Source organism: Mesocricetus auratus, unplaced genomic scaffold (assembly GCF_017639785.1).
Source record: "Mesocricetus auratus isolate SY011 unplaced genomic scaffold, BCM_Maur_2.0 Super-Scaffold_100042, whole genome shotgun sequence".
Taxonomy (NCBI): Eukaryota; Metazoa; Chordata; class Mammalia; order Rodentia; family Cricetidae; genus Mesocricetus; species Mesocricetus auratus.
In genome coordinates this window covers 4,023,930-4,050,298 of record NW_024429219.1, presented here as the reverse complement: position 1 = coordinate 4,050,298, position 26,369 = coordinate 4,023,930, and the positions used below count along the sequence as shown (strand labels likewise).

Here is a 26,369-nt window from a genome sequence, read left to right as displayed (position 1 = left end):
GAATGCACACTGGCAGGCAGGGCCACACCCTCCTTAGCCGCCCTGAGGTGATGAAGGCGCGAGTTCCAGGTTAAAATGGGGGCAGTGAAGAAATGGGGCCGTGGCCAGCTCTCGTCTCCTGTCAAAGTGAGGCTTGCTCGTAGCCAGGGGAGCTCAACCGGAGGTCAGAGAAAAGTGTGGTTTTCCTGTCTTCTCAGCTGTAGAGCACCTCACCCTGTGCGCAGCTCAGACCCTGGGGCAATGAGCCCTGGTGTTAACTTCCCAGTGCTGTGACAGGGCACCCGGGGAAAGAGAGCTCCTTTCATTTTTGTTTTGTTTTGGGCAGGGGCTTATGACTTCAGATGGTTCCTTCCATGGTGCCTTGACTCTGTCAGTGTGGCCTCAGGAGGGCAGAGCACCGTGCACAGGGAAAGCATGGTACAGCAGACCTGTTGTTCCTCTCACAGCAGCTAGAGAGTGCAAGGGACCTTCTAAGGGCGTACCCCGTGACCCCATGACCCGTGACCTCTGAGTAAGCCATGGGCTCACTGTGTGCTGTCTTCAGGGTTGTCCTCAGCAGGGGTGCTGCATAGAAAGAGGGTGGCCCACCTCTGGGAAAGTGAACCTGGAGGGGTCTGAGGGGTGGGAGGGGACGGTGGTCGGGGTCCTTGGTGCTGGTCACGGAAACATGGAGTCTCGCAAGGACCGCACTCCTCACGTGTGGTGTGTCTGGGTGTCACCCTCATCCCAACAGGAAGGCCTGAGGCGGGGCAGGACAGTGACTTCCCAGACTTCATAGCTGTCAGGTCAGGACAGGGCGGCTCTCTGCTTCTAGACCTCACTGTACTTCCTTTGAATCAGACCAGCTGATTTGACCGTGGGACTGTTGGCCTCAGCTCAAGTTCTGGGACGGTGCCTGCAGCCGGGGGACAGTGTCTGTCTGCAGCCGGGGGACGGTGCCTGCCCCCGGAGCCTACAGTGTGCCGAGAACGTGGTGCTCACACCTGCTGTGCCTGCTCCATGCAGGGAACTTTGTGTCAACTCCAGATGACTTGAGAACCACCATGGCGTGTAGTACGTCGCCTTTCCCAGGTGGCCGCACTGTCACCTGGTACTGAGCTGAGGAGATGTTGAATCCCATGGCCTCTGATTTTTCCACAGAGGTTAAATCCCAGGTTCTCTGGTCTGTGTCTCCTGGGCTCAGCATAGACACACAGAATACTCCAGAATGCAGCCCCAGGTCATTCTGCTGCCTTACTTGCCAACCTCAGTGGACACATCTGCACAGTGGGTACACAGTCTACCCCAGCTAGCCAGGAGGTATGACATGTGACCAAGGGTCTGTCAGCCTTCTGTCCCAGCCTTTGACAGCTGCAGAGCTGCCTCTGGATCTGTAGTGTGGTGTCAAAGCTGCTGTTGGTGATGTGGGTGGAAGGAGCCTTGGCTGAGGCTGCCCCTTCTGTCTTAGGACCTTAGTACCTGACTGGAGCTGTTACCAGCCATGTGGTTGCTCGCTGAGGTCGCTCTGTGTCGTTCAGTAACAACTCACTTGAAAGCCTTTGTGCTAAGGAGGAGACAGGCCAGGAGTTTTCATGGCAGTCAGCTCCTGTCTCCGTCTCCGTGGTCCCCAAGTTTGATCCCAGTCACACAGGGCAGGGGGGGCCGGGGGGGGGGCGTGCTGCAGTTCCTGGCCAGCACTGCAGAAGGGACAGATATCCTGCTTCCAGGAGACAGGAAGGAAGGTCCTCAGGGAATGCTCTTATTGCCCTGTCATGAACACCTCAGTCCATGGGCTTCTGCAGGCTCTGAGGGGATTGTAGGGCCACACACAGGACCATTGAGCACTTTTGTGGTTGAGACTCCCATACCGTCCCGAGCTATCAAAGGCCACGCATCTGCCTCCATCTTGTTTAGCCAGTGCGCGTCTCTCAGGAGCCTTTGGCTGAAGCAGCAGCACAGCAGCCTGGTGCATCTGTTGTAAGAAGCGTGGGTACTGCCCAGCCTCAGGAGCAAGGCAGCCCCCGTCGTGCCAGCTCTCGGGAGTGAGTCACAGTTGAGGACATCCAGGGTGTTCTCTGTTCAGTATCTCTCTGCCTCTGGGTATGCAAGATGACTCTAATGATCAAAAAATGCCAGAACCCCAAAGCTGACTGTGGGAACATAGAGCCTTGTGAACCTGTAGTCCCCAGAGCCAGGAGGCTGGCTCCTTGCCCTCATGGCTGCAGGTGTCTCTTGAGGACCCTCAGGTCCAGGCTACCACACACACTCTGCTGAGTTACCTCTGAGGCTCAGCTGCCCACCTTGGGCGTCCACTCAGGCCAGTCCAATGGAGTAAATTGGAACAGGGGACTGTCACTGGCCAGGAGGGCACCCATATGAGAAGGCCCAACATTCAGGTTTCCAGAAGGCCGGGGAAGGACAGTGTGTCACGGCCCACTCACTCTACTGCCACAGAAATGAAGTGTTAAGGGCAGGAGGCAAGGGGTGGGGCCTGGGCCACTAAGATGTGCTTTGTGGTGGCCGCCTCAGGCCCCTCAGGTATTCTGGGGCAGGATACCCTCACCCCAGTCTTGAGCCTGCAGCAGTTAATACTCCATCTTAGAGCACTGTGGCCAAGGCCCCCAAACCAGACACACTCCTGAGCTCTGTGCAAGGTTCAGAGAGAAGTTCTGGGAGCCTCTAGTGGGAAGGGCACGGGGAGGCCCTCCCCACTCGTGTGCGTGTGTACACAATGTGGAATCAGTAACACACACCACAGCCAGCAGGACAGCTGAGTTCTTCAGCAGTCTGACTACACCCAGTCCAGCCGCGTCATCGCTGGCTCTGCCAAGCCTGCTGGAGTTGATTGACAGGTCATACCAGTGTTTATTACAAACCGTCCATTTTGAATCTGGACACGAAAGCCATACACACCTGTATAGATTAAGACTTCCTAGCTGGGCAGTGGTGGCACACGCCTTTAATGCTAGCACTCGGAGGCAGAGGCAGGTGTGGATCTGAGTTCGAGGCCGGCCTGGGCTGGGGGAGGGCGGGGGTAGAGCCCTCGCTTTGGTCAGTTATTCATCCTGCTGGGTCCAGGTGCAGCTCTTGCCTCCACCAAGACGAGAAAGACCCTTATTATCTTTGTTGTTGTGGAGACATCTAATATGGGAGCTGTGAACATGACTGCAGAGCCTCACCAGCCTGTGCCCATGCGAGAGGCCCACACGGGCTGACTCCGCCCCTCTGCACAGCTGATCCCCGGCCAGCAGCCTCCAGGTGGCCTTTATACAGAGCATTTCTCAGCCATATGGGAACAGCGTATGCTAGGTGACAGCCCATCCCTGAAGATAAGAGGAAGTCCTGGCGAGGAGGGTATTGACGAGATTTCTGCAGGAGACCAGAATTGACATTCCACCTTCCGGGTGCCTGGCGCGGCCCTGCTGTGGTCAGGTTCTGTCTCGGGCAGAGCTGAAGTGTGAGCCCTGTGCTGAGTGTCACTGTCTGGCCTGATGGCTTCCACGTGCTGTGGTCCCGAGACCCCTCTGGTCTCCCAGTGGATCATGGGAGAGAGTGCACTGACTGTGGCTTCCTAATTAAGGTTTGTAGCCCGCAGGATAGCAGGAAGGTGTTTTGTCACCACCGGAAGCCTCCTTTGGACCAGACACTGACTAATTACAAAAAGGACGAGCTATTGATGTTAGGGTAGGAATCAGCCGCTCACCGTCCGCTATGTTGTGGGTGTGTCCCTGAGGCAGAGGGAATGCAGGATGGAGAGCACTCGTTTTGCAGCGTGAGGCTCTGGAGGCCACAGGCTTCCCTTGGGTGGAAGCGAGCCCAGGAGACGTGCAGAGGAGGGAGGGAGGGAGAGATGCCGACTGTGGCCTGGCGCTGCCGGGCAGGGGGAAGGGCTTGACGCTCGGTGCCAGGCAGAGCCCTGAGCATCCAGAAGGCAAAGTGGGACATCTGTCACCCTTGGCCTTGCAAGCTGCCCTCCAGGCCCGGCTGCCTTGGATGACCCCCAGCCTTCTGGCTCTGCTCCCCTGCCACTGCCTCGAGCTAGCAGAGGTTGCCTCCGTAAGCCCCAGGAGTGTGTGTAGCTTCAGGAGGCAGGTGACTCCACAGATGCTCACACATGTGAACACATGTGAGGGACACTTGTGCTCGGCCCCATGGGGAATACTTGGCGTGTCCCCCAGAGTTCTTTATGGTGAGGGAGCCTAGCAACAATGCATGGGAGACCTCCCACCCAGGCCTATGGACCCAGACTCCACCCTTCCGCTGAGCAGGTGCCTGCCACTCCCACAGGTCCCTTTGTCTCACTTTGCCTTTGCTGTGGCACTGGGGACCTGCTGGGCTGCGGGTGGGCACTCTAGCAGCCAAGAGCTGCCCGTGGCCCTGTGGTCACCAGCCCCATTCTTCGCGCTGACGGCCTTAGGTCCTCGTGGAAGAGCGTTCACCTTCTCCCCGACCTCCCTAGCTTATGAGAAGCAGCACAGCCAGCACCGAGTGCTTGTTTGCTTTGCCCATGGAGGGGTCGGGCTGCAGGAAGTGTCAGCTGTGTCGTGGTGAGGGACGTGCACAGGGAGCCATCTGTCTCCTGTTAGCTCCAGACCCAACAGGGACATGGCGGATCTGTTAGTCACTGGGGAGGAAAGCCCACCAGCCCCTCCGAGCCTGGGGCCTTGTTTCCACATGGGACCAGCTCTGCCTGCCTGCCTCTGCCTCTGCCATCTCCTCTCGCTGGCAAATGGAAGGTCTTTGTCATCTCGGGATGGTAGTGAGGCAGAATTTGACTCCTTGGCCTGCTTGAGTTCCCATCTCTTAGCACAGGATACTGAGTGCAAGCCACAGTCCCTAGAGCTCAGAGCAATGAGGCTGACAGTTGGCACCTTCCTCAGGCTCCTGCAAAGCCCTGGCCACCCTCCCGCACACCCATCACCAGGCAGCATTCATTTTGGCTGAGGGTAGAGCCTGGTGATGAGGTCACTGCCAATGTGAAGCATTGGAGAGTCATCAGAGTAGCCTCAAGGGCCCAGATTTGCCATTCGCCCTGAGCTGACCGCTGCAGCCGCTACACTTTGGCCCATGCCCTCCTTAGGCCCTACCGTCAGTGTCCCAGGGAAACAGACATCCTCGCCTTTGAGGCGTGAGGGTGTGGCAGAGCATGGCTTGGGCAGTCTGTCACAGCTGGACATGGGCACTTGTTGGTTCCCTGTCCCTACGTTCATGATACCCAGTGTGGTGTCTGCTTACTGTTTCATAGGCAATGATTCCCACATGAAGCTGCCCCCCCCCAAACTTCATTGCCTGGAAGGAAGTTTCCTCACATACTCAGAGAGTGTAAGGTTCTCACTTTTCCTGGTCTGTTGTAATGTCGTGTTGCTGACTCTGGGGATCTGGAAGGCCTGGTATTCAGTCCTGAGGTAAACTTGGTTCTGCTCCCATGCATGGCCTACTTACTGGTCACTGTTGCCCCTTGTATTGGGTATGATGGCTATGGGCGTTCCGTCTATCTCTGGCTCAAGGAGCCTGGGGCCCCTCATGACTGGCTCAAGGAGGATGCTGACTGCCTAAGTGAGGAAGAGTTAGATCTGGGGCCAGGAACTCTGTAAGGGTTCTAGACCACTCTCTAGAGGTTTCTCAGCTGTGAGAGACAGGCTCCCAGTGCAGGAAGGGACGGCAACAGGGAAAGGGAGAGCATTCCTGCCCCAGCTGGCCAGCCCTAGGTACCTCTGCTTTGTGCACTAGAGTCCTGCCGTCCTCCCCCGCCCGCCCGCCCCGTGTTGTGTGTCCCGTCGTGACCCCCACCATAGTTACAAGGGGAGGAGCCTAAGATCTAGGAGAGCAGCTCCTGTCCCACAGGCAGATGACCAGAGGGCCCTGAAGAGGGCTCTGTCTGTGGGTCAGCAGGGCACAGATGGCAGACACAGGCAGGCCACAGCTCAGGAGTGACCCCACACGCCCTCTCCCATTAGATGCTCTGCAAGCACTCAGGACAGTACTTGAGCGTCTGGTCCAGGTCGCAGATGTGCACGTGGCCTGGCCCGCACAGGTGAGGGCAGTGTCACCACCCCTGACGTCTCGAGCTGGGGACAACTGTAGTGCCTCGTGGAACACGAGTGTAACTCCACCAGCTCTCAGTGCCTTTCGGCCCCTGGACACCCGCGGAATGAAACCCTGACCGGCTTTTACCCTGTGAGGACCAAGGGTCGTGTGTTGGTAACTGGGAGTAGAGATGAGTGAGGGGAGGCTGCCTGGAGCCCCTGTGCATGCTGGGAACCAATGCAAGAGCAGCAGCCTCCTCACAAGCCAGAGGCAGCACCACTGTAGGAAGAGAGAGGCCCAGATGACGCAGCGTCCACCCGGACTCCCGCACTGTAGCTCCTGCTAGGTCAGGGTTTATCAGCAGGAGTGTGTAAGACAGGGAACCCAAGGCCTCTGGTTGAACTGGGCCTCTTCTGTCCTCCCAGCTGCCCCTTGACTGAAGACACCTCTCTCTCTTTGTGGGCATCAGCCTGCCAGGAGAGCAGGGTAGGGTAGGTCCTGCCTTGAGAGCCACTTGTCTTCTGAGGAGCGCACAGCTTCTGTGTAGAAGCCCTAGGCCATGTGCTGTGACCCACTCTGTCAGGTGCACACTGGGAACCAGTGCCCCTCCCGCTGTAGAGTTCTTGGCCCTGGGGCCACCTCTTCCTCTGCTGCCTTGAGCCGGGGTCAGGAGAGATCCTGGCCTGCTGGACCCCAGGGGGAGAGGTGACAACACCCATAGCCATAGCCAAAACCATAGGCCAGGCGGCTCATGACAACACAGTGTGCCCTGGCCTGTGGAGGCCACAGAGAGCACATGAGCAGGTGGGTGAGCAGAAAGCTCGGTGCCAGCAGCCCCTGAGTAAGGCTGGGACAGTGGTTTCCCTTAGCACTGGGAAGGGCTCGGTTAACCAGCTGAAGCAGACGGCTTCAGATCTTAGTGTGCAGCGTTTTCTGTTGAACGACTGCTCCTGTCTAGGCACTGTGCCCATGACCCTAGCTGTCAGAAAAGCAGTACTTAGCACAAGAGGTGGTCTGCACTCTTTATCTGGGACTCTGTCCTCTGGGAGGAGCACTCTCCGTGAGGGGGACCCCAATTCTACTTGTGTATGGCAGTGGCTCACATCTTTAATCCCAGCACTCAGGAGGCAGAGGCGGGTGGATCTCTGTGAGTTTGAGGCCAGCCTGGTCTACAGAGCGAGTTCCAGGACAGCAGGGCTACACTATTTGTGCACTGAAGACAATGCAAACAGGAACCAGAGTCCCTGTGGACAGTGTGACATTGGTTCCCGGCTGGCTCAGCCCAGGCAGTGCACACCTGGTGACATTTAGACAGCAATTTTGGGGGCGGCTGGAGGAAGGAAATGTTTGGTGTGACTTGACATTAAGTCCTCTGGCTGGTGGTTCTCCTTTGCCAATATACCGACGTGTATGAATTGTGTAGGCCTAAAAATAGCTGCCAGGACTTGGTGTCATCCTGGATGAAGGGCACCCGCTCCATTTCCTTGGCTTTCGGATACCCTCATAATGTCGCAATGAAATGGCATCCTGGCAGAATTAGCACAGCTCGTTAAAACTAGCTCCTTGGCCAGGGCAGTGCCAGATGGGACCTCAAAAGTGACCACCCAATTGCTGCTGCCATGACATCTGCCCAGGGGTTCATAGTGAAGCCAGGCCAGTCCTAAAAATGAAGTCCTAGCAGCAGAACGATAGACATGTCAGGACCATCCCCCAGCAAAACCCAGCTAAGCCCCCTGGTCAGTTGGTCCTGCCTGCCGATGCTGTGACCCCAGCCCAAGGTGCCACTGCCTGAGGACCTCACAGTGGGGCAGTCCCTTTCCTCGTGACACTTGGCCCACTCACACTTTCTAACACCACAGTCCACTGCCAGAGCCTCTGGGCCTGCGTCCGCACACACTGTGGAAGGTGGGGCGGGTCCTGGTGCCCGATGCTCTAACGCTCTCTTTTGTGTATTGCCGCAGCCTGAGACAGAGGACGAGAAGAAGCGCTTTGAAGATGGCAAAGGCCGCTACCTGCAGATGAAGGCGAAGCGACAGGCCCACACAGAGCCTCAGCCCTAGGCGCCTCCTCCTGCCCCTGGGTCGGCACGGGTGTGGCGGTAGCCCCATGTGCAGTCACTTAGAAGTAACCCCTTGGCCAAAACCCCAATTTCCATTGGGAGCTGGTGTTGTATGAAGTTTTGTGTGGCAGTGTTACCTTTGCCCTGTTCCCAAAACCTGTGCACCAAAGCTTATTTATGTCCCTCCAGAAACTGCTCCCCAGTGTTGTCCCAAAGGCCACCACGGACAGAGAGCACACTGAATGGTCTGTGAAGAAACCAGCACCACTAATAAAGCTGCTGTCTGGCTGGATCCATAACGCCTGTGTGGTCATTTGTCTGGGGTGTATGTGGGGGGCTCCTGCCTCCTTGTGCAGCCTCAGCCCTCCATTCCTGGAGGCTCAGGGCCTTCCTCCCAGGCCCCACCCCTCCCAACACCAGCTCTGGAAACTCAGAGGTGCACTTGGGGCCTTGCATCTGAGTGGATTCCTGGGACCCCACTGCCTGAGCCTTGTGCGCATTCCCTTAACAAGGGCTCCTTGTCCCTCTCCTTGCTTTAGGCCTAAGCAGGCGACGGGTGCAGAGAATCTGCACTGCCTGGTCCAGATACCACATCTGCTGGGAGTCTCCCAGCTGCTCAGGCAGGGGCTACTTGGAGAGGCTCGTGTGGAATGAGGGTCTGGGAGGCAGTTTGTCAGTGGGGTCAGGGGTGACTGTAGCTACAGGTAGGGTGTATGTGTGTGTGTAGTGGAGTACATGTGCATGCCTGTTTTGCTGTATGCATGAGGCATGAGGGTCTGTGCACACGCATCTGTGTTGCTGTATGTAGCAGTGGATGTGTGCTAAGGAGCTATCTGTGTCATCATTAGGATATATGTCTGTGCTTGTGGCCTAGCTGCCTTGGGGAAGGGGGCACAGATAGCCACCAAGGCCTCTCCAGGGGCCAGGACTCCACCCCCTGCCCACCAAACAGCCAGAGGTGGTGCCTGCAGCCCAAGCCAGCTGCAGCCTAGCACACAGCTCCCGAGGCCCCGGAGGAAGAACCCAGCTCCAGATATGCAGAAATACCCACCAAGAGCCTCAGCTTCAGAATCTGTCTCAGCCTAGGTCCCAGAAGACGGGTTACTTCCCGCCTGGAAGTGGGGAGGGGACTAACTCTCCCACATGTAGCCACATCAATCAGCTCTGTTCCTCGGGTCCCAGACAACTCTGAGGTCTCCAGCTGATGCCACAAGTATACCCTTGACTCAGTAATGAGGACACTCAGGCCAGCAGGAAGCACGGACACCAAGATCTTGAACCCAGAACCAGCCATGGCATCCTAAGCAGGACCTGGGCCTTGGGCTCCCTGGGGCATGTCCTTCATAGACACAGCATTAAAATGTCACACTTGACCACAAGTGCCCTCTGCTGGCAATCTATTTATAACCGGGGTTGCCTGCATAGGAGCCAGTCGGTCCACAGAGGGGCTGAGAGCCCCGACCACTCCCAGAAAGCCTGGGAAGTGTTGGAGGGCACACACCTGGAGCTATCCCCACCCTGAATATTAATGACTCCTACATACATACACACACACACACACACAATCTTGACCTGTCTCAGACAACTGACTTTAAGGTGCACCCTGGCACCCCAGGGTACAGAAGACAAGTTACCAAGTAAGGACAGCTTGCAGGACACCAGGCAGCTATTGAATTGCAGTCAATGAGGGTCTGATCCTCTGGTCCTAGGTACCCATCTTCCCGTGGGCACAGAGCTCTCTGGTCCAGGAAGGATAAAGGATGGTCCTGTCCCACACAACCCTGAGTTGGCCCAGTAGACCGTGCCCAGAAGACTTTGTGTCATTGTGTCTCCTGGACTGAGGACCAGGATATCAGCTCCACTCTGACTTGGAGAGGTCTTAAGAGCAGCCAGGGAGAACAGGAAGTTTCCCTCTGTGCAGGAGCCGGGGACTGCAGGGTGACAAGCCTGTGCCCACTAGAAGTGTTAGCAGAAGGTGGATTCCAGGACAGGAGGAAGATCCAGGGGTCAAGCATCAGGTCCCAGGTTCTACCAGTCAGAGCCTCAGGGGACAAGGTTAACCCTGCAACCCTGAGGTCCCTGCCCTGTTCCCGGCTGCGCCCAAGGCACAAGTAGTACATTGGAACCTTTGGCTGGCCCAACAATGCCTCCTGCTACTCTTGATTCCTAGAAGCCGCTAGTCCTCAGGCGCACGAATCCTGTCCCTCGTCAGGAAAGCTAACATCTGACATGGCTTCCTCCCTGACTCCCCAAACACCCTGTCCTGGGTCCCCTCCACGTCGAAGCTCCTCTTTCTCTGGCCAGCGAGCCCCGCCCCTCAACGCCAGGCGGGCTTAGAGGCGGCTGCGCGAGTGACCCAGACCCAAGAGGCCCCAGCGTGGGCCGGTCCCATCGTGCGCTCTAAGGGGCTTCACTGCGGCTGCCGTGGCTACGTGGCTGCCGGGAGTCGGGGGCCAGCGCGACGCGGCCGGGAAGGCGGGGCGCGGCCAGGGGGCGGCGCGGAGGACCCGGCAGAGGCATGCGCCCTGGACCGCCCCCCGCCCCCGGCCGCCGGAGCGCAGCCAGCCGAGCGGCGGGAGCCGAGCGCGGCCGTGGCGGAGGCGGCGCCCAGGGAGGGCGGGCGGCGGGGCCGAGCGCAGCGCTGCCATCAGGCTATCGGCAGCCGCCGCCAAGATGCCCCGGCCCGCGGGCCGCTCCGCCGCCAGCCACCCCCGCAGCCCCTGGCGGCGGGCGCTCACTGCAGAGGCGCGGGAACCTCAGCCGGAGCCGGAGGCGGGAGCAGAGAGCTGGAGCCTCGGGCGCCCGAATGCTGGGTGAGCGCCACCGCCCCGGCCCAGGGGCACCGAAGGGGAAATCTGGGCGGGAGGGCTGGACCAGGAGGCGCAGCGAGCATCTGGTGGGAGGCGGGGTCCGTCGGACTGGCCGTGGGCAGCCTTTAGGGCCAGAACGCCCCACCAACAACAACTTGGGGACCTTCAGGGTAACTTCTCCGAGCCAGCCTCCTCCTCGGCTCTCCGCCTCCAGGGCAGGCGGCGCAGTCCTTGGCGGCTCGCAGCGGGCAGGCGTGGCTGCTTTGTGGGTCCCAGGCCCCTATGCTCAGCGTAAACTGAGGGTGCGGGTTGAGGCACAGTCCCACCCCGCAAGCTGGCTTCCCAGCCGTCGCTTGGACGCACCCTCGAAACTGGGAACTGGAAGAGCTCAGGCCGGCAGGGCTGCGCCTTTTAGGGGTGGGTAAAGAAACCAACTGAGCCCCGAGAGACCGAGACCTATAAGTGGGGTGTCAAGGGGCGTACGCTGCGCTCCGTCCAGCTGGGCCTTTGGAGATCTTTTGGCAGACCAACGCGGGCTAGGAGGAGAAATCACGAAGCCTTAGGCTTTTGGGAGACGGGTGGGCGCAGCCCGAACCCGGGGAATCCTTTCAAGTTCTAGGTTCTCTTTGTTGCGCAATACAGCCCCGGGGCTGCGCGGCCTCATTGGCTCTGGACCGTGACGTCACGACCTGGCCCTACCCGCAGACCCTGCCGAGGGAGGAGGCTTCAAGGCCTGGGAGGGTCTCTAGATTGTCTCACCTTCCTTAGGGAGGGCGAGCTGTGAGGTCCCTGATACGGTGGTGGGAAGAAGCATCCGCCTGGAAATGTTGGAGATGGTTGGGATCCGTGGCAGAATGAGCTTGCTGGCTAGAATAACCAAACCCCGATGGAGCCCAATGGGGTCTGTCCCCCAGTGGCTGCTGCCCTAGGACCTGTGGGCATCAACAGCATGACCACATCACCTCTTCTCTTAAAGAGATCTGATATCCGCCCCTCAACCCTCGAGGACGTACCTTCCCTTCCAAAATACAGCCTCTGGGATTCCCGGAGTCAAATATGGTCTGCCCTGGACCCTTCCTCTCTGCTGCCCTCAGCTTGGAGACTACCTCAGTTGCCAGATTTAGGATGTATCCTGCAGGGACGAGCATCTCAGACAGACCTTGCTTCTGTGAGCGGTGAAGTGCCTTGTTAGGGACTTTTTAGAAGGGCTTGAGACCACGACTTCCGTGTTTGATGAATGCAGTTTGAATCCTGGCTCGGGTTCATAAAGATGTTGGCAGGTGATCGCATCCCTCCCTGCCTCCATCAAGATGACTCTGTAATGGGGATGGCAGCAGCACTACCCATTAAAGATGCCAGAGAAGTGTGCCTCCCTCCCTCCCCCGCCGATAGCCCTCTGCCCTGTAGACCACTGAGTGGAAGCCTGGGCTTGGCTAGCCTCCTCGATGTTCTCTCTGCTTTGGCTTGGCAAAGTGTTTCCTGGCTGCTCACTGTGCCTCTGGCCCCAAGCACTTTTCCTGGCAGAGTGCACCAACTCTTTTCAAGAAAGGCACTGCCATGTCTGATTTCTAGATTGGAAAGCTGGGCTGCAGAGCTATCCAGTAGCGAACGGGGAGCTGGGGCTGGACTCTAGCTTCCTGAGTAGTCCCCGGGGTTCTTTCTCCCCCACCTAGGTAGCCATCCAGTATGCAGCTGAGAAGCTTAGCCAGACCCAGGCACTGTGGTGCAGGGTAGAGCCGGATAGGGCCACCCTGCCGCCCACACTAGTTTCTGCAAGCATCGACCTAATGTTTGGGCAGAAATTACCCTGCCTGCGGCCGGTTACAGTAGACCTCTCCCCTGAGTCGGTGTCTGGGCAGGACTGGGGCAGACACACAAAATGAATGAAAAGAACTATAGAGACGAGGGCTGAGTGTGGTGTGCACGCCTTTAATCCCAGCACTGGGGAGGCAGAGGCAGGCGGATCTCTGGACGTTTAAGGCCAGCCTGGTCTACAGTGAGCTCCATCCAGTACAGCCAAGGCTACACAGAGTGACCGTGTCTCAGAAACAGTTTTTAAAGAAATTGTAGACAAGCCAGCAGAGACTGTCTGCTCAGTTGGCCAGGACAGCTTGGTTTTTCCTGCCTGAGAGCTAGGAGTGAGTCCTGGCTAAGGGCTGCCGTTGGCCAGTCCACCCCAGCTGGGAGTCGCCGGGTGAGGCTGGATGTGTGGTAGGCTGAGCAGTGCAGCTGATGGGACTTCAGGTAGCCTTCAGTTAGCATGGGGACTGTCCCCAGGCTGCCTGCTCCAAGACGCAGTGCTCCGCCCAGGGAGCCTGGGAAAGCCGGCAGGCTGGAAGAGGGAGGGGTGGGAGGGACTTGCCAGCCAGCCGTCTAGTAGTGTATGGTCCCTCCCTACATGTTTAACCTCCTGCCCAGGATCCTATGTCAATCCGTGCACGCGCATGCTAGCACACACACACACACACACACACACACACACACTCCCCCATCTGAAGGCATCTGGCAGTTCCTTGCAGTTAAGGCCTAGGCTCTGGGGTGACTCCAAGCTAGCACTAGTCCATGGCACCCTCTGGGTGAGATCCAGGCCCAGGATGCTGTTGTCCCCTCACAGCACCCACTGTGTGACGCCTGGGCTTTAGACGTGTGCTGTCTGTGCAATTAGCCTCCCCACAGATGCAGCATAGCTCTCCTCGGGTGGGGGCCCTGCCAGTGGCCCCATAGGCAGTGACGCAGTTTTGGTCACAGTCTGATTGTGCCAAGGCCTGTGTAGAGGCCAGGGGGAGAGAATGTCTCCCCACTCCCAGGGTGGGCGTGAGAGTGGTGGCTGTCTTCTCTCTATCTCACATGTCACCTGGGGGATCAGAGAAGGCAAAGGGAGGTACGGGGCGGGCAGGATAAAGAAAGTCAGAGTGCTTGGGTTGTCTGTGTGGGGATTTGCAGTACACATGGTAAGAGGGCTTGCTGTGAGACAAACCTAGGCCATACCTGGTCTACAGGGCAAGTGCCAGGCTTGCCAGGGCTGCATAGTGAGGCCCTGTCCCTTAAAGACCCAGACTGAGAATAGAGAGACCACGACTCGGTGGTTAAGAACACTATCTGCTCTTGCAGAGGACCCAGGTTCAATTCCCAGCACCCACATGGTGGCTCACAACTATCTGTCACTCCAGTTCCAGGGGTCCCAACACCTTGTCCTGGCCTAGGAACACATGGTATACAGGCAAAACACTCATACGTATGCTATAAAATAAATAAATCCAAAGAGAGATGGTAGTCCTTTTGGGCCCAGCCTGGCCTGAGGCTATAAGTGAACAGGTGGCCTGTAAGAAAACTCAGATTCTGGGCCGGGCATTGGTGGCGCACGCCTTTAATCCCAGCACTCGGGAGGCAGAGGCAGGCTGATCTCTGTGAGTTTGAGACCAGCCTGGACTACCAAGGGGAGTTCCAGGACAGCCTCCAAAGCCACAGAGAAACCCTGTCTCGGAAAAACCAAAAAAAAAAAAAGAAAAGAAAAGAAAAGAAAACTCAGATTCTGGGCTGGAGAGATGGCTCAGCGGTTAAGAACACTTACTGCTCTTCCAGAGGACCTGGGTTCAGTTCCCAGCACCCTCATCAAGTAGCTTACAACTGCCTGAAAGTCCAGTTCCAGGGGATCTGATACCCTCCCCTGGGCTCTGAAGGTACTGCATGCGTATAGTGCACATAACATTCAGGCACAAACAAGTAGGTAATTATTTTTTTTTTTTTTTTGGTTTTTCGAGACAGGGTTTCTCTGTATTGTTTTGGAGGCTGTCCTGGAACTTGCTCTGTAGACCAGGCTGGCCTCGAACTCACAGAGATCCGCCTGCCTCTGCCTCCCGAGTGCTGGGATTAAAGGTGTGTGCCACCAACGCCCGGCCTGAGTACATAAATCTTAAAAAGAACTCTTTGAAAAGGAAACTCAGATGAGTGAGTGGAAATGAGGGAATATGCACTCATTTGGCACCCCTGTATACTGCCCCTTGGGCCTCCTGCCCAGGAAGTAATGAGATCTCTTCTGAGACAGCAGCCTGTTGTAAGTCAGAGCCCCACAGGTAACGGCGGCGCAGGGGGACTCTGATGTCTCACTGGGTGCCCATTGCCCCCTCCCCAGCTGCTTGTGGTCCCTGGCACCACCGAGCCCCCACATGTGAGGGCTGCTGCATTGCGAGGAGGAAGAGGAGGAGGAGGAGGAGGAGGGAGGATGCCACAGCCACTCACCAGCTCCGGTCTGCACCATGAGTGATGAGCGGCGGCTGCCTGGCAGTGCGGTAGGCTGGCTGGCATGTGGAGGCCTGTCGCTGCTGGCCAACGCCTGGGGCATCCTCAGCGTGGGTGCCAAGCAGAGGAAGTGGAAGCCTCTGGAGTTCTTGCTTTGCACGCTGGCGGCCACGCACATGCTCAACGTGGCGGTGCCCATTGCCACGTACGCTGTGGTGCAGCTGCGGAGGCAGCGCCCCGACTACGAGTGGAACGAGGGTCTCTGCAAGGTCTTCGTGTCCACCTTCTACACCCTCACCCTGGCCACCTGTTTCTCTGTCACCTCCATCTCCTACCACCGCATGTGGATGGTCCGCTGGCCCGTCAACTACCGGTGAGCACAAGACAGGCCTGGGGGTGTCTGTGTGTGTGGTTGGGCCCTGCCCAGGATGGGTGTGAAGACGAGGGGGCTGGGATAGTCCAGGGCTGCTGGGGCCTGCATGGAGAGGTGCCTATGGCTGAACACTGGTGTCACGGTACGGAAGCGCCGGGCGTGGGGGACAGGTGCGCGAAGGGGAGCGAGGACCCCGCTGTGCCGGCTGTGGGGAGGTGACAGTCAGTGGGGACGGGTGGTCAGGACCCCCCGCGGTCCCTTAGAGGCCGGTGAGTAACGCCAGGGTTCTCTGTCCTGCCCTACTTCGTGCCAGGCTGAGCAATGCCAAGAAGCAGGCGGTGCACACAGTCATGGGCATCTGGATGGTGTCCTTCATCCTGTCCGCCCTTCCTGCCGTTGGCTGGCACGACACCAGCGCGCGCTTCTACGCCCACGGCTGCCGCTTCATCGTGGCTGAGATCGGCCTTGGCTTCGGCGTCTGCTTCTTGCTGCTGGTGGGTGGCAGCGTGGCCATGGGCGTGGTCTGCACAGCCATTGCCCTCTTCCAGACACTGGCCACGCAGGCAGGGCACCGGGCTGACCGCCCCGCCTTCACTGTGCCCACCATCGTGGTTGAGGACACACAGGGCAAGCGTCGCTCCTCCATTGACGGCTCCGAGCCTGCCAAAACCTCGCTGCAGATCACGGGCCTGGTGGCCACCATCGTGGTCATCTATGACTGCCTCATGGGCTTCCCTGTGCTGGTGGGTGAGGTCGCTGGGTTAGGGAGCCTGTCATGGATGTGGCTTCTGGGACAGCCTAGGGACTGACCGTCGGGTGGCTGAAGCTTCAAAGCTGACTTCAGCGGGGTTCAGAGAGGTACATGACTTGCCCAAAGTCAGGGTAGGTGTGACGAGACTCGAACCCCTGTCGGATGACTGGTATCTTTTTGTCACACTGCGGAGGCACTGCCTCCCCTCACCCCTGGCCCTTTCCATTGAGAAGCAATGCCACTGCCTCTCCCTGCCCAGGTCCCAGGATGTGGCAGGTAGGTAGGGGACACTGATAGGCATAGGACAGGCTCCCCATGCCTCCTCTGAAGTTGCCCGTCTTCTGAAGGAGGTCGAATTAAAGGCTCATTGGACGAAGGCCTTGCCCCCTCTCACCCCGTGGGACTGTCTGAAGTCCTCTGAGCAGCTTGGACTAGGCTGGCTCAGGACTGAAGTCTGGGGCTGGAGAGGCGGCCCACTGCCCACTGCAGACGACCAAGATTCAGTTCCCAGCACCTACACGGTGTCTCACAACTGAGTCTAACTCCAGTTCCAGGGGCTCTGGTGTCCTCTTCTGACCTCCACAGGCACCAGGCACACAGATGACAAACTGATACACATTCAGGCAGAATGTCCATACATATAAACATAAAATATTTTTTTTAAAAAGACTGAAGTCTACACTCGGTAAACAGCTCCAGGAGTCTCACTGGGGCTCCTGGAGAGACCAGAGGCAGCCTGCCCACACAGCCAGAAGGGTTACGTCCCTTGAGTCTCTGCAGGACACAGGCCCAGATCAGTGGCCGCTTCAGTCAGGGCTGTTGTGCTGTATCTCTGGCTCACCCTGCCACCCTAGCCCTCCCACTCTGGGATGCTCATCTACAGTGGGGCCTGATACCCCTTGGTCCTTCATGCCAATGGTAAGAGTTAGGACACCACCCTGAGCATCGAAAAACCCTGTAAAGACAGAGTAGGGCCTTCGGGGTAGGGGCCCGCCCCGGCATTTTCTCAGAGCTGGGAAGTGGTGCCATTGATGGAGCCCGCTGCTTGCCATAAATATTATCGGCAGTTCTTACCTCAGGGCTGGAGGGATTGCTCAGTGGTTAGACCTGAGTTTGGTTCCTGGTATCCACATGGTGGCTCACAACCATGCGTGGGCACACACACCGTGCACATACATACATACATACATACATACAGTCAAAACACATAAAAAATAAGTGCTTTTTTTAAAAGTGAAACTATAAAAAACTTTTTTTTAAAAAAAAGTATCCTTACCTTGCCTTCTGTAGTGCGGGTGTTTTTAGCGCATTTCACAGACGAGGCAGCGGAGCCCCAGAGAAATTCAGTCGCTTTCCAAGGATCACACAGATCACAGAGCAGACAAGGCGCGCCCAATTTTGCTCTGTTGTGGCATGTTTCTAAACCCTTTCCAAGCTGACCAGGGGACCCTTTTGACTTCTGGGTCCCCTCGAGTCTGATCTTGTGGGTGGGAGCAGAGCTAAGGAGGCCATTGGCCTGGGGGGGTAAGGCAGCGACAGAAAGAAAAGTGTAGACGCGGGTCCTGACTCTCCTGGCCTCTTCCTTTGGAAGCAGGCAGCAGTAACTCATGTCACGTTACCCCACGGGCATCCGTGAGACTGACGCCCAACACACTGAGGGGCGGGCGACTCACACAGCTGGGCTGTGCTCAGGGTGGACATGGGCCACTGTCTTCATTCGCTCCGTGGGACTCTCTTTTCCTCACCTGGAACGTTCTGCAGCCACCTTTGAGGCCTTCCTCTGGACGGTGGGTTATGGGCTCTGCCATACAGGTGGGGCAGCTGTGGCTAGGAGGGGTGTTGTGTGTGTGGGGGGGCGGTTCTGTAGTGTGGCTTGGAGGGATGTCGTGTGGGGGGGGTTCTGTAGGTCAGGCCCAGCCGTGTGCCCACAGGTGGTGAGTTTCAGTAGCCTGCGGGCTGACGCCTCAGCACCCTGGATGGTCCTCTGTGTCCTGTGGTGTTCTGTGGGCCAGGCCCTGCTGCTGCCCGTGTTCCTCTGGACCTGTGACCGCTACCGGGCAGACCTCAAGGCAGTCTGGGAGAAGTGCGTGGCCCTTATGGCCAATGATGAGGACTCTGACAACGGTAAGGATGGCCTCCGCGTGGCCTCTGGGGAGAAGGCAGTGCCTGGGTGAGATCACCGGGTGTCACCAAAATAGTCATTTGGTATAACCCCCCCACCACATGGCACTTAGGTGGGCCCCCTCACCGCCACCAGGTAGTCCCATGGCCATCGGCTATGTGCCAGGAGCTGTCAGCCTGCCTGGGTATTTAGTCCCAGGGAGTTCCCGCCCCAAGCCTCAGAGGAGCAAAGGAGCGCTGTCAGCCTTCGGACTCACAATTAACATGTGCTGGGATTTGAACTCGGAACCCTTGCCTGCCCTTCCCGCAAACTGCTCCCTTCCTTATGGGGAATCCCCTAAAACCTTCCCGATGCCCCCCATTTCCACGGTGCTCTGCTTCTGTCCTATCCGGCAGAGACCAGCCTAGATGGCAGTATCTCCCCCGACCTGGTACTGGAGCGCTCCCTTGACTACAGCTACGGAGGTGACTTCGTGGCCCTGGAGAGGGTGGCCAAGTATGAGCTTTCTGCCCTGGAGGGAGGCTTACCCCAGCTCTACCCTCTGCGGTCACTGCAGGAGGATCGGATGCAGTATCTGCAGGTAGGTTGAGGCACAGCAGAGGGGCCTCGGAAGTCCCTCTCTCTCTCTCTCTCTCCTCTCTCTCCTCTCTCTCTCCTCTCTCTTCTTTCCCCCTCTCCTCCTCCTCTCTCCCTCTGTTGCTTGCATGCAGCATGAACGCGCAGATCAGTGGCAGTGGGTGGCTGTCAGCCCCGAGCTTGCCTCGAGGTCACAGTCTATGTGGGTGGGCCCAGCCCGGTGCTCTGGACAATGGATCCATTGGTGTCTGTGTCTGTGAACCTTCCCTTCCCATGAGACTTCTCCCCCAACTGACCCCAAGCTTCAGGCAACACCGAGGTTCAGAGAGGTTGTCACTTGCCCCAAATCTCAAAGCTCCGATCCAAGGGGGCCCTAGTCCCTGACCCACACACTGCTCTGCAGGGCGCGGGGAGGCATCAGTGCGGGTTTCCAGGAGGGCAGCCCCGTTTCAGCCCGGCCGGGTGCTCGCAGGTGCCGCCCACACGGCGGTTCTCCCACGATGACGCCGACGTCTGGGCGGCCATCCCGCTGCCCACCTTCCTGCCGCGCTGGAGCTCTGGCGAGGACCTGGCAGCCCTGGCACACCTAATGCTGCCCGCGGGGCCCGACCGGCGGCGCGGGAGCCTGCTGGCTTTCGCCGAGGATGCGCCCCCATTCCGCCCGCGCCGTCGCTCGGCAGAGAGCCTGCTGTCCCTACAGCCTTCGTCCCTGGACGGCGGCCCGCGTGGCACCCACGACTCGCCTCCCGGCAGCCCGCGTCGCCGCCCGGGGCCCGGCACCCGCTCCGCCTCGGTCTCGCTGCTGCCGGACGCCTTCGCGCTGACCGCCTTCGAGCGCGAGCCGCAGGCCCTGCGTCGTCTGCCCGCCCCAGCGCGGCCCTTCCCCGCCGCCCACGACGGCACGGAGCCTGGCGAGGTCCCGACGCCCCCTAGCGGCCGTGCGCAACGCAGCCACGGACGCCGGGCCGCGCGCGCACACGCGGGGCCCCTGCAGACCGGCCTGAGCGCCTCGTGGGGCGAGCCCGGAGGCTTGCACGCGGCGGGCGGCGGCAGCACCAGCAGCTTTCTGAGCTCGCCTTCCGAGTCCTCGGGCTATGTCACGCTACACTCGGACTCGCTGGGCTCTGCGTCCTAGGGCCCTCCCTGGTCCTGCCCGGAGACGCCATGTAGACGGCGTTGGCACAGCACCAAAGATGCCACCGCATGTGTTAGGCGCGTGGACAAGTGCCACCCACCCTAGGGGTGGATGGATGGTGGACTCTGCGCCCCTTTTACGGTTCCTTCCTTCTGATATCGCGGGGAGGGGCAACGGCTGCACAGGACACTGAGCTGCTCTGGGGTCATCTCCCAGGAAGGGACAGGCTGTGACTTTGTAGTGAGTGGCGCCTGCACGTTTAGCACACCTCCCGCAGCCCTCTGAGGCTAGGCTGGGGTGTATAGGGGACCCTGCGACCCAACCGCCATGAGAAAGGACGAAGTCCCTTCTCGGAAAAGCTTAAGCCAGAAGCTCCTAGACAGCATCCATCTTTACTCGCGCTGCACCCGCTTCATCTCAAGGGTGTGGCATGGAAGACATCTGCAAGCACAGGGGGTCTTCAGAGCCGGGACAAGGTCAACTGAGCAGGCGTCCCTGAGACCTGCCTCGGTTTCCCTGTCTCTGATGAGTGGATGACCATGACACATCTCTCAGGGCTGTTTGGACACCCCACCCACCCACCGTCCTTGAATGGCCCAGGCGTGAGAGGTAGCCTAGGGCCGTTTGTGAGGGTCAGCCTTCAGCGCATGGCCCCCAGATCTGAGGTCTCGATGACCCTTACCCTCTTGGAGACTCCCCTCAGCTAAAGCACAACACCACCATGGGTATAACAGTCACCTTGACCCCCCACTAGCGTCCCCATGCTCGAGACTCCACCACACCGCCCGTCTCCCACTGTATCCGCCCCTTCCGTGATCCTGCCGCGGAGGCTTGTGGGTACCTGGTGCAGGGAGCTAAAGCAAATGGAAGCGGGCTCGCTGTCTCGGTGCCCATCTCCAGCTTTGCCTCTCACCCACACAGACAGAGGCCCCACAGAGGTGTCCTGTACCCCTCCTCCTCCGCAAAGAAGGGCTTTGCTCTCTCCCGCCTAGTAGACCTCTCTCCGGGCTTGGGCTGCGCCGGGGACATAGCTCTTCCCAGGAGATACCCGGGCTGGGGGTGGGGTAGCACTGCCAGGGCACAGCAGAGCCTCTGTGCTGGGACCTGGAGATGGCCCCGAGGCCAGCACAGAGCAGCCTGTGCCCCGTTCTCCTTGCCCAACGGCCAGGCCCGTCTCCTCTCCCTCTCCTCTCCCTCTCCAGAGGGAGTTCCGAGTCCAGTTGGGCGTGGGGTGGGTGTCTGCTCTATCCTGCAGGTCTCAGAGGTCCCTGTAGTGCCTGGTTTGTGGGCTACGTGAAAGATGAGCTGCCCCAGGTGACTGGGGCAGGGACTGCAGTCCGTCCATCCCTGGCTATCTGCTGCTGTGCCTTCCGGGACTGATGTCATGTGGGGGCAGGGGCCACTGTCTCCCTCACTGGCCTCAAACCGTCACTTTATCACCTTGGGTTTTCACTCTGTTTTGTATCCAATGGCAATACTTGTATGGGCACATAGTCCTCTAAGTCACTCCTACTTTTTACAGAACTTTGAGGGCAAACCCCAAGCAGAGGACCCTAGGCGCCCAGGGCTCTTTCTCCCTGTTTGCTGACGCCTGTTAGGACTTTACTGGTAAGAGTGCTACCCATATGAACCCACCCAGCCCAGAGTCAGGGATTTGTTTGTAGACTTTTGAAAAACAGCATTTCTCTTCTGTACAGGACCCAATAAAAACTTCCTCGTGGTTTGCACACAGCCTTCTGAGGCTGGTTTGCAGAAACCTGTTTTCACCAGGGCTAACCATCCACTCCCCAAACCTCTCTGTGTGTAGAGCCTGAAGCCTAAGCAGTCCCAGCTAGCCAGGGAGACAGACCTGGGCTCACAACAGCAGGAAGTCGTGGACGGGCCCCGAAGCCCGCTGGTCAGAGAAAAATGTCCTCTGTCACGGGTGACAACCTGGGGCCAGGATTTATTTGATTATCACTGTGAACTTGACTCCGTACAGCTAGGACTGGGTGTGTCCTTTGAGACCTCAGTGGAATTCACGGACCACTCCTCCGGGTCCTCGTTGAGAGGCCGCCACCCAGCGGTAGAGGAGGGGAAAGTCTTGGCTTTTCTCCCACCCGACTAGCGGACCAGAGGCCGCCTGAGATGGCCCGCGCTGGACTCTGTACTGGTCCCGGCTCTAGAAAGCCCGCTGTGTGGGGGTGGGTTAGTGTGGGAGAGTCAAGTTGCTGAGAATCCGGAGTAGACCAGAGCGTGTTTATCCGCAGGGCAAGAGCCTCCCCAAACTTGATATTACCCTCAGGTGTTTGGTATCCGTGGTGCGCTCGCACCCAGTCTTTATTCAGAATTGCATGTTGGCGCTAGGAGGTGCTGGCACTTCCGACTGCACCCCAGGCTGGCCCACGACGGGAGCCTACGAGGGCTCAGAAGGCACTGTGTGGTCTCGGGTACCGGTCTTTGCCGAAGTGCCGAGGTTCGCGCTGGCAGTGCTGCGCAGCGATGGGTGGGGCCTGGTACTCTAGATTGCGACGAGACGCGGCCGGCGTCCGAGCACGCAAAGAACCTTAGAGGCGGAGCCCACGCTCCGCGCCAGCGCCCCACAGCCGTGGGCTTCTGCGAAGGGAGGGTCTCGGAGAACGCGCCCGCAGGGTGGGCCCGGTGCAGAGGGGATGGGTTGCGAGGGTCTTGGGTGGGGGCGGGATGGGATGGGAGCCCATCGCTCCAGGGGCGGAGCCCGGCGCGCTTTGTGCCCGTGGGAACAGAGCTCCCCAGGCTGGTTGAATGCACCAGGGCGGGGCAGCAATTCTCCTCGCTGCGAGGGGTCCGCTCTGCGCCGCTGGCGACCGCGACCTTCCCACCGTGACGCAACTGTGGAGGGGGGGCAGGGGCGGACTGCCAGCCCTGGGTCCCTGGGAAAGGGGCACAGCCCACATGTCCCCTCCCAGCTCCACTAGAGGTGGGAGGAGGGGAGCTGGTTTGGCTGGTGGGTGGGCTGGAGTGGGTCAATTCACCTAGACGTGCAGACCGCATCCACAGGGGGCCACCTATTAAAAGAGTCCCCGCAGTCACCATGGGTGCACCCAAAATAGTTTCTGTGTCCCAAGACGAGACGGTGGTTGATGGGAGTGGGGGAAGGGTCTTGCGTCTGAATCTTCGCCTAGGCCTCACCAGGGCCGCCACACCCCAAGGCCGGGTCTGGAGCTTTCCTCGGTTTGGCAGTTTGGCGCTGGTTGTGGTGCTGGAACGCCGGTAGAGGACTCGGGGAGACCCCTAGGGAGAGGGAGTGGGGACAGCGGGGACTGGGAGCCTCCGGCCGCGGAAGCTGGAGCCCAGACCGCGGGGAGGCAGGGGCTAAGAACGGAGACCGCCTGCGGGCTGGCGCTGTCCATGGTGCTGCCTGCCCTGCGCTCGAGCACCAGGGGGCAGCGCAGGCCACTGCTGTCCCCTCCGCGCCGAAGCCGCTGGCTCACGCCGGGCAAGCAGCCTTGGAAGCCAGACGGGTAGTCGACCCCACTGGGTACTGGCCAGAGTCCTGGTGAGAGGAGGGGGGGGAAGAGAACAGATGAGAAGAGGTGTGGAGGATAAAAGGGAGAAGATGGTCTCCTGGGCGGGGTACAGCTATGTTCACACTCAGGCTGCAACGCTACAGCCAGGCAGACAGGGCTTAGCCGCCCTTCCCCACTCCACTCCAGCTAGGTGGTGGGCCCTCCTCACTTAGCTGTTCACCTCAGCTCTCCTCTCTGCCTATACCCATCCCACTCCCAGGCCACCACGGGATAGCTCAGACTGCTCTCCAACTCTCCATCCTCTTGCCTCCGCTTGCCACGTGCTGGGTTTACTGGAAAACCACGCCACGCCTAGCCCCAAGACTTCATGGCTAGCTCTCATACGCGCCCCCCCGCCAGTGTCGCGCTGTAGATCTTCAACTACCTTGCAAGGAATTCTGAAGGCTTTTCATGTACTTGACACTCAGCTCCAGGATGTCAGCCTTTTCCAACTTCCGTTTCCGTATCTGCCAAGCCATAAGATGCTTTTTAACAGGTAGACTGGGGAAGGGCTGGGCCAATCGCTCCCTTCCTCTCCTGTCTTACCTGATGCGAGTAGTGTCTCTCCAGAAGAGACTTGAGCTGTTCTAGGGACACGTTGATGCGTGCACGGCGCTTCTTCTCCATCAGAGGCTTGGAGATCTGTGGGCCAGCCCGTAGCTTTTAGAGGAAAGGCTTTAGCTTTCCAGGCCTCCACTCCCCCCGGCCCAGGGGTTCCCACCCCAGGGTTTCTCACCCCATACCCTTCAGGACACCAGACCTTTCGGAAGCCGCTGGCTGAACCACTGGGGCTGCCCCTCGGCGTGGGCTCAGTGCCCATCTTGTGGTGTCTGCGGAAACAGTAGACTGCATTGCCTTTATAGGGGTACCTCGTTTACATGTCAATGAGGCTCTTGAAGCTGGCAAAACCCAGAGGGGGAGGGGACAGAAAAGGGATGCAGGGGAGCTGTCCCTATGTCCCTCTATGGGTTCCTTGCCAATAACCCAGGCTGCCTCTGGGTTTCAAGATGCTTCCTGTTTCCCTGAGCACTCCTTTCCTGTATTTTTTCTCTTCTATTCCTTGACTCACCACTGAAGACTTTTCCCAAGCCCATCCTCTCCAGACGTTGTTGAGCCAGCTACTGTAGGTCTGAACCTCACCACTGTCTCTACTTGTCAAGTCCTGGCTGCAGCTTATCTCCTCATGTTCTTCTGGTGGCCCTCCAGTGTCACAGGGAGCTTTGTGCTCCGCATGCCACCCTAGATGATGAGGATGGAGCCCCGGGTGTCATGAGGTCTGATGAAGACACTGAGGAGTGCTGGCCAGCGACGCCTTTCACGCCCTGCCACGCTGTGATGCTGATTTGCTCGCCCTAATGTCAGGACAATGTAGCAATTTTCTGCCTGTGGCTGCTCAAAGCCTGTCCCAAGCAGGGCCTGCGGAGGCCGTGCAGCAACATGTGTCCCATTAAAGCATGCAGCCCGCAGGGCCACGATGGGCCTCCTCCTTCCAAGGACCCAGTCACTGGGGTATTAACTGATAGGACCCAATGCGGAGACTTGCAGTTAGGAGGCAGGCCACCCCACCCCCAGCCCTGGGGTCCCAGGCTTGTAAGTATGGTGAAGGCCCAGTCTTTAAGAGAAAATCACCTGAGCCGGGTGTGGCAGTGCACGCCTTTAATCCCAGCACTCAGGAGGCAGAGGCAGGCGGATCTCTGAGTTCGAGGCCAGCCTGGTCTACCGAGTGAGTTCCAGGACTGCCAGGGCTACACAGAGAAACCCGTCTAGGAGGAAGGAGGGAGGGAGGGAAGGAGAGAGAGAGAGAGAGAGAGAGAGAGAGAGAGAGAGAGAGAGAGAGAGAGAGAGAGAGCACGCTAGCAACTGGGGTTCAGTTCCTGTGGGCCTTAAGTTCAGAGAGTAGGGCGTTGGGATGAGGACCACTGGCAGCTTGGAGGAAAGTCCAGACTGCATTGAATGTCCCTGTACACCTTCCATTTTCCGTAATGTGAGGGCACAGGAGGCTCTGGAACCTCCTGCTTGCTATGGGACAGGGCTGTAAAGCACTCACTCCACCCCCAATGGACTGTGATTGACAAGGCTGACTCCAGGGAAATTCTTGTTTTCAGACCTCTATAGCTCCTTTTCTTGCACTCTCCTGGTCTCAGTTTGGGAGCCAGGATACTGAAAAGTGGCATTCCTGACAATGCCTATGAGGCCGTAGGAAGGCGCACAAATCCTACAGAAATGACCTCAAGAGGATATTGTTGGGTCAAGATGCCCCCAAACCGGGCATCTTTCTGGCCCCTCTTCTCCCTCCCCACTTCTCCTACCGCCCCCCACCCCCGCTCTGGCCATTGACCGGCCGTGTCGGTGCGCTCCCAAGCGCCAAGCAGCGTGGAGAATCGAGCCCCGCCCTCCCCCTTTCAGGCCTGGGCAAAGGCGACCAGAACTCTGGAACGTTCTCTTGCCCCCACACCCCCGGCTTAGGACGGGTGGCCCAGATCCGGGTGGGTTTGTACCCTGGGTTGATGACGGGGCTGAAGTCCAGTGGCCAGCGCTGCCACGCGCCGGGTAGCTTTAAAGCGCCAGGGCCAACCCGGCCGGGACTGCCTCCGTGCGCCTAGCTACGGCTTTGGGGAGGTGGCGGCCCGGTACAAAGGCGCCGCGGGGCAGGCGGGCGGGAGGCTCGGCACAAAGGGGGCAGCCGAGTGTTAAGGGCATTGTGCCGGTTGCACAAAGCGGCGCCCGCGCCCGCCTTCTCGGGGGCCAAATTCCCGGCTCCCCGCGGCGCA

At 58.9% G+C, this 26,369-nt stretch overlaps 3 protein-coding genes across 8 annotated transcripts in view; 2 read left to right on the top strand and 1 right to left on the bottom strand.

Moving 5' to 3' along the window:
- The window catches only part of Acot7 (acyl-CoA thioesterase 7), an 86,650-nt gene extending 78,286 nt beyond the window's left edge, over positions 1-8,364 (top strand). For all 4 annotated transcript variants that reach the window (XM_040734899.1, XM_040734900.1, XM_040734901.1 and 1 more), the window contains exon 9: positions 7,968-8,364. In XM_040734899.1, the coding sequence (XP_040590833.1) occupies positions 7,968-8,066 (99 nt within the window). In that variant the 3' untranslated portion in view covers positions 8,067-8,364. The remainder of the gene's footprint in view (positions 1-7,967) is intronic.
- Positions 8,365-10,724: 2,360 nt separating this feature from the next.
- On the top strand, positions 10,725-21,798 carry Gpr153 (G protein-coupled receptor 153). 3 transcript variants are annotated; one of them, XM_040735003.1, is made up of 6 exons: positions 10,725-10,878; positions 15,008-15,487; positions 15,801-15,981; positions 18,170-18,362; positions 18,756-18,940; positions 19,340-21,798. In XM_040735003.1, exons 2-6 carry the CDS (start codon positions 15,132-15,134, stop codon positions 20,069-20,071), a joined length of 1,647 nt encoding a protein of 548 aa, XP_040590937.1. In that variant the 5' UTR covers positions 10,725-10,878; positions 15,008-15,131; the 3' UTR covers positions 20,072-21,798. The 3 variants fall into 3 exon arrangements, with proteins under 3 accessions (XP_040590937.1, XP_005079329.1, XP_012975535.1); XM_005079272.4 differs by having other exon boundaries at positions 10,726-10,878; positions 15,801-16,230; positions 19,409-21,798; XM_013120081.3 differs by having other exon boundaries at positions 10,726-10,878; positions 15,801-16,230.
- Positions 21,799-22,358: 560 nt separating this feature from the next.
- On the bottom strand, positions 22,359-25,295 carry Hes3 (hes family bHLH transcription factor 3). Its single transcript, XM_040735004.1, has 4 exons — positions 24,359-25,295; positions 24,145-24,240; positions 23,984-24,065; positions 22,359-23,585 (listed from the first exon to the last, which is right to left on the bottom strand). Exons 1-4 carry the CDS (start codon positions 24,416-24,418, stop codon positions 23,218-23,220), a joined length of 606 nt encoding a protein of 201 aa, XP_040590938.1. The 5' UTR covers positions 24,419-25,295; the 3' UTR covers positions 22,359-23,217.
- Positions 25,296-26,369: the final 1,074 nt, after the last annotated feature.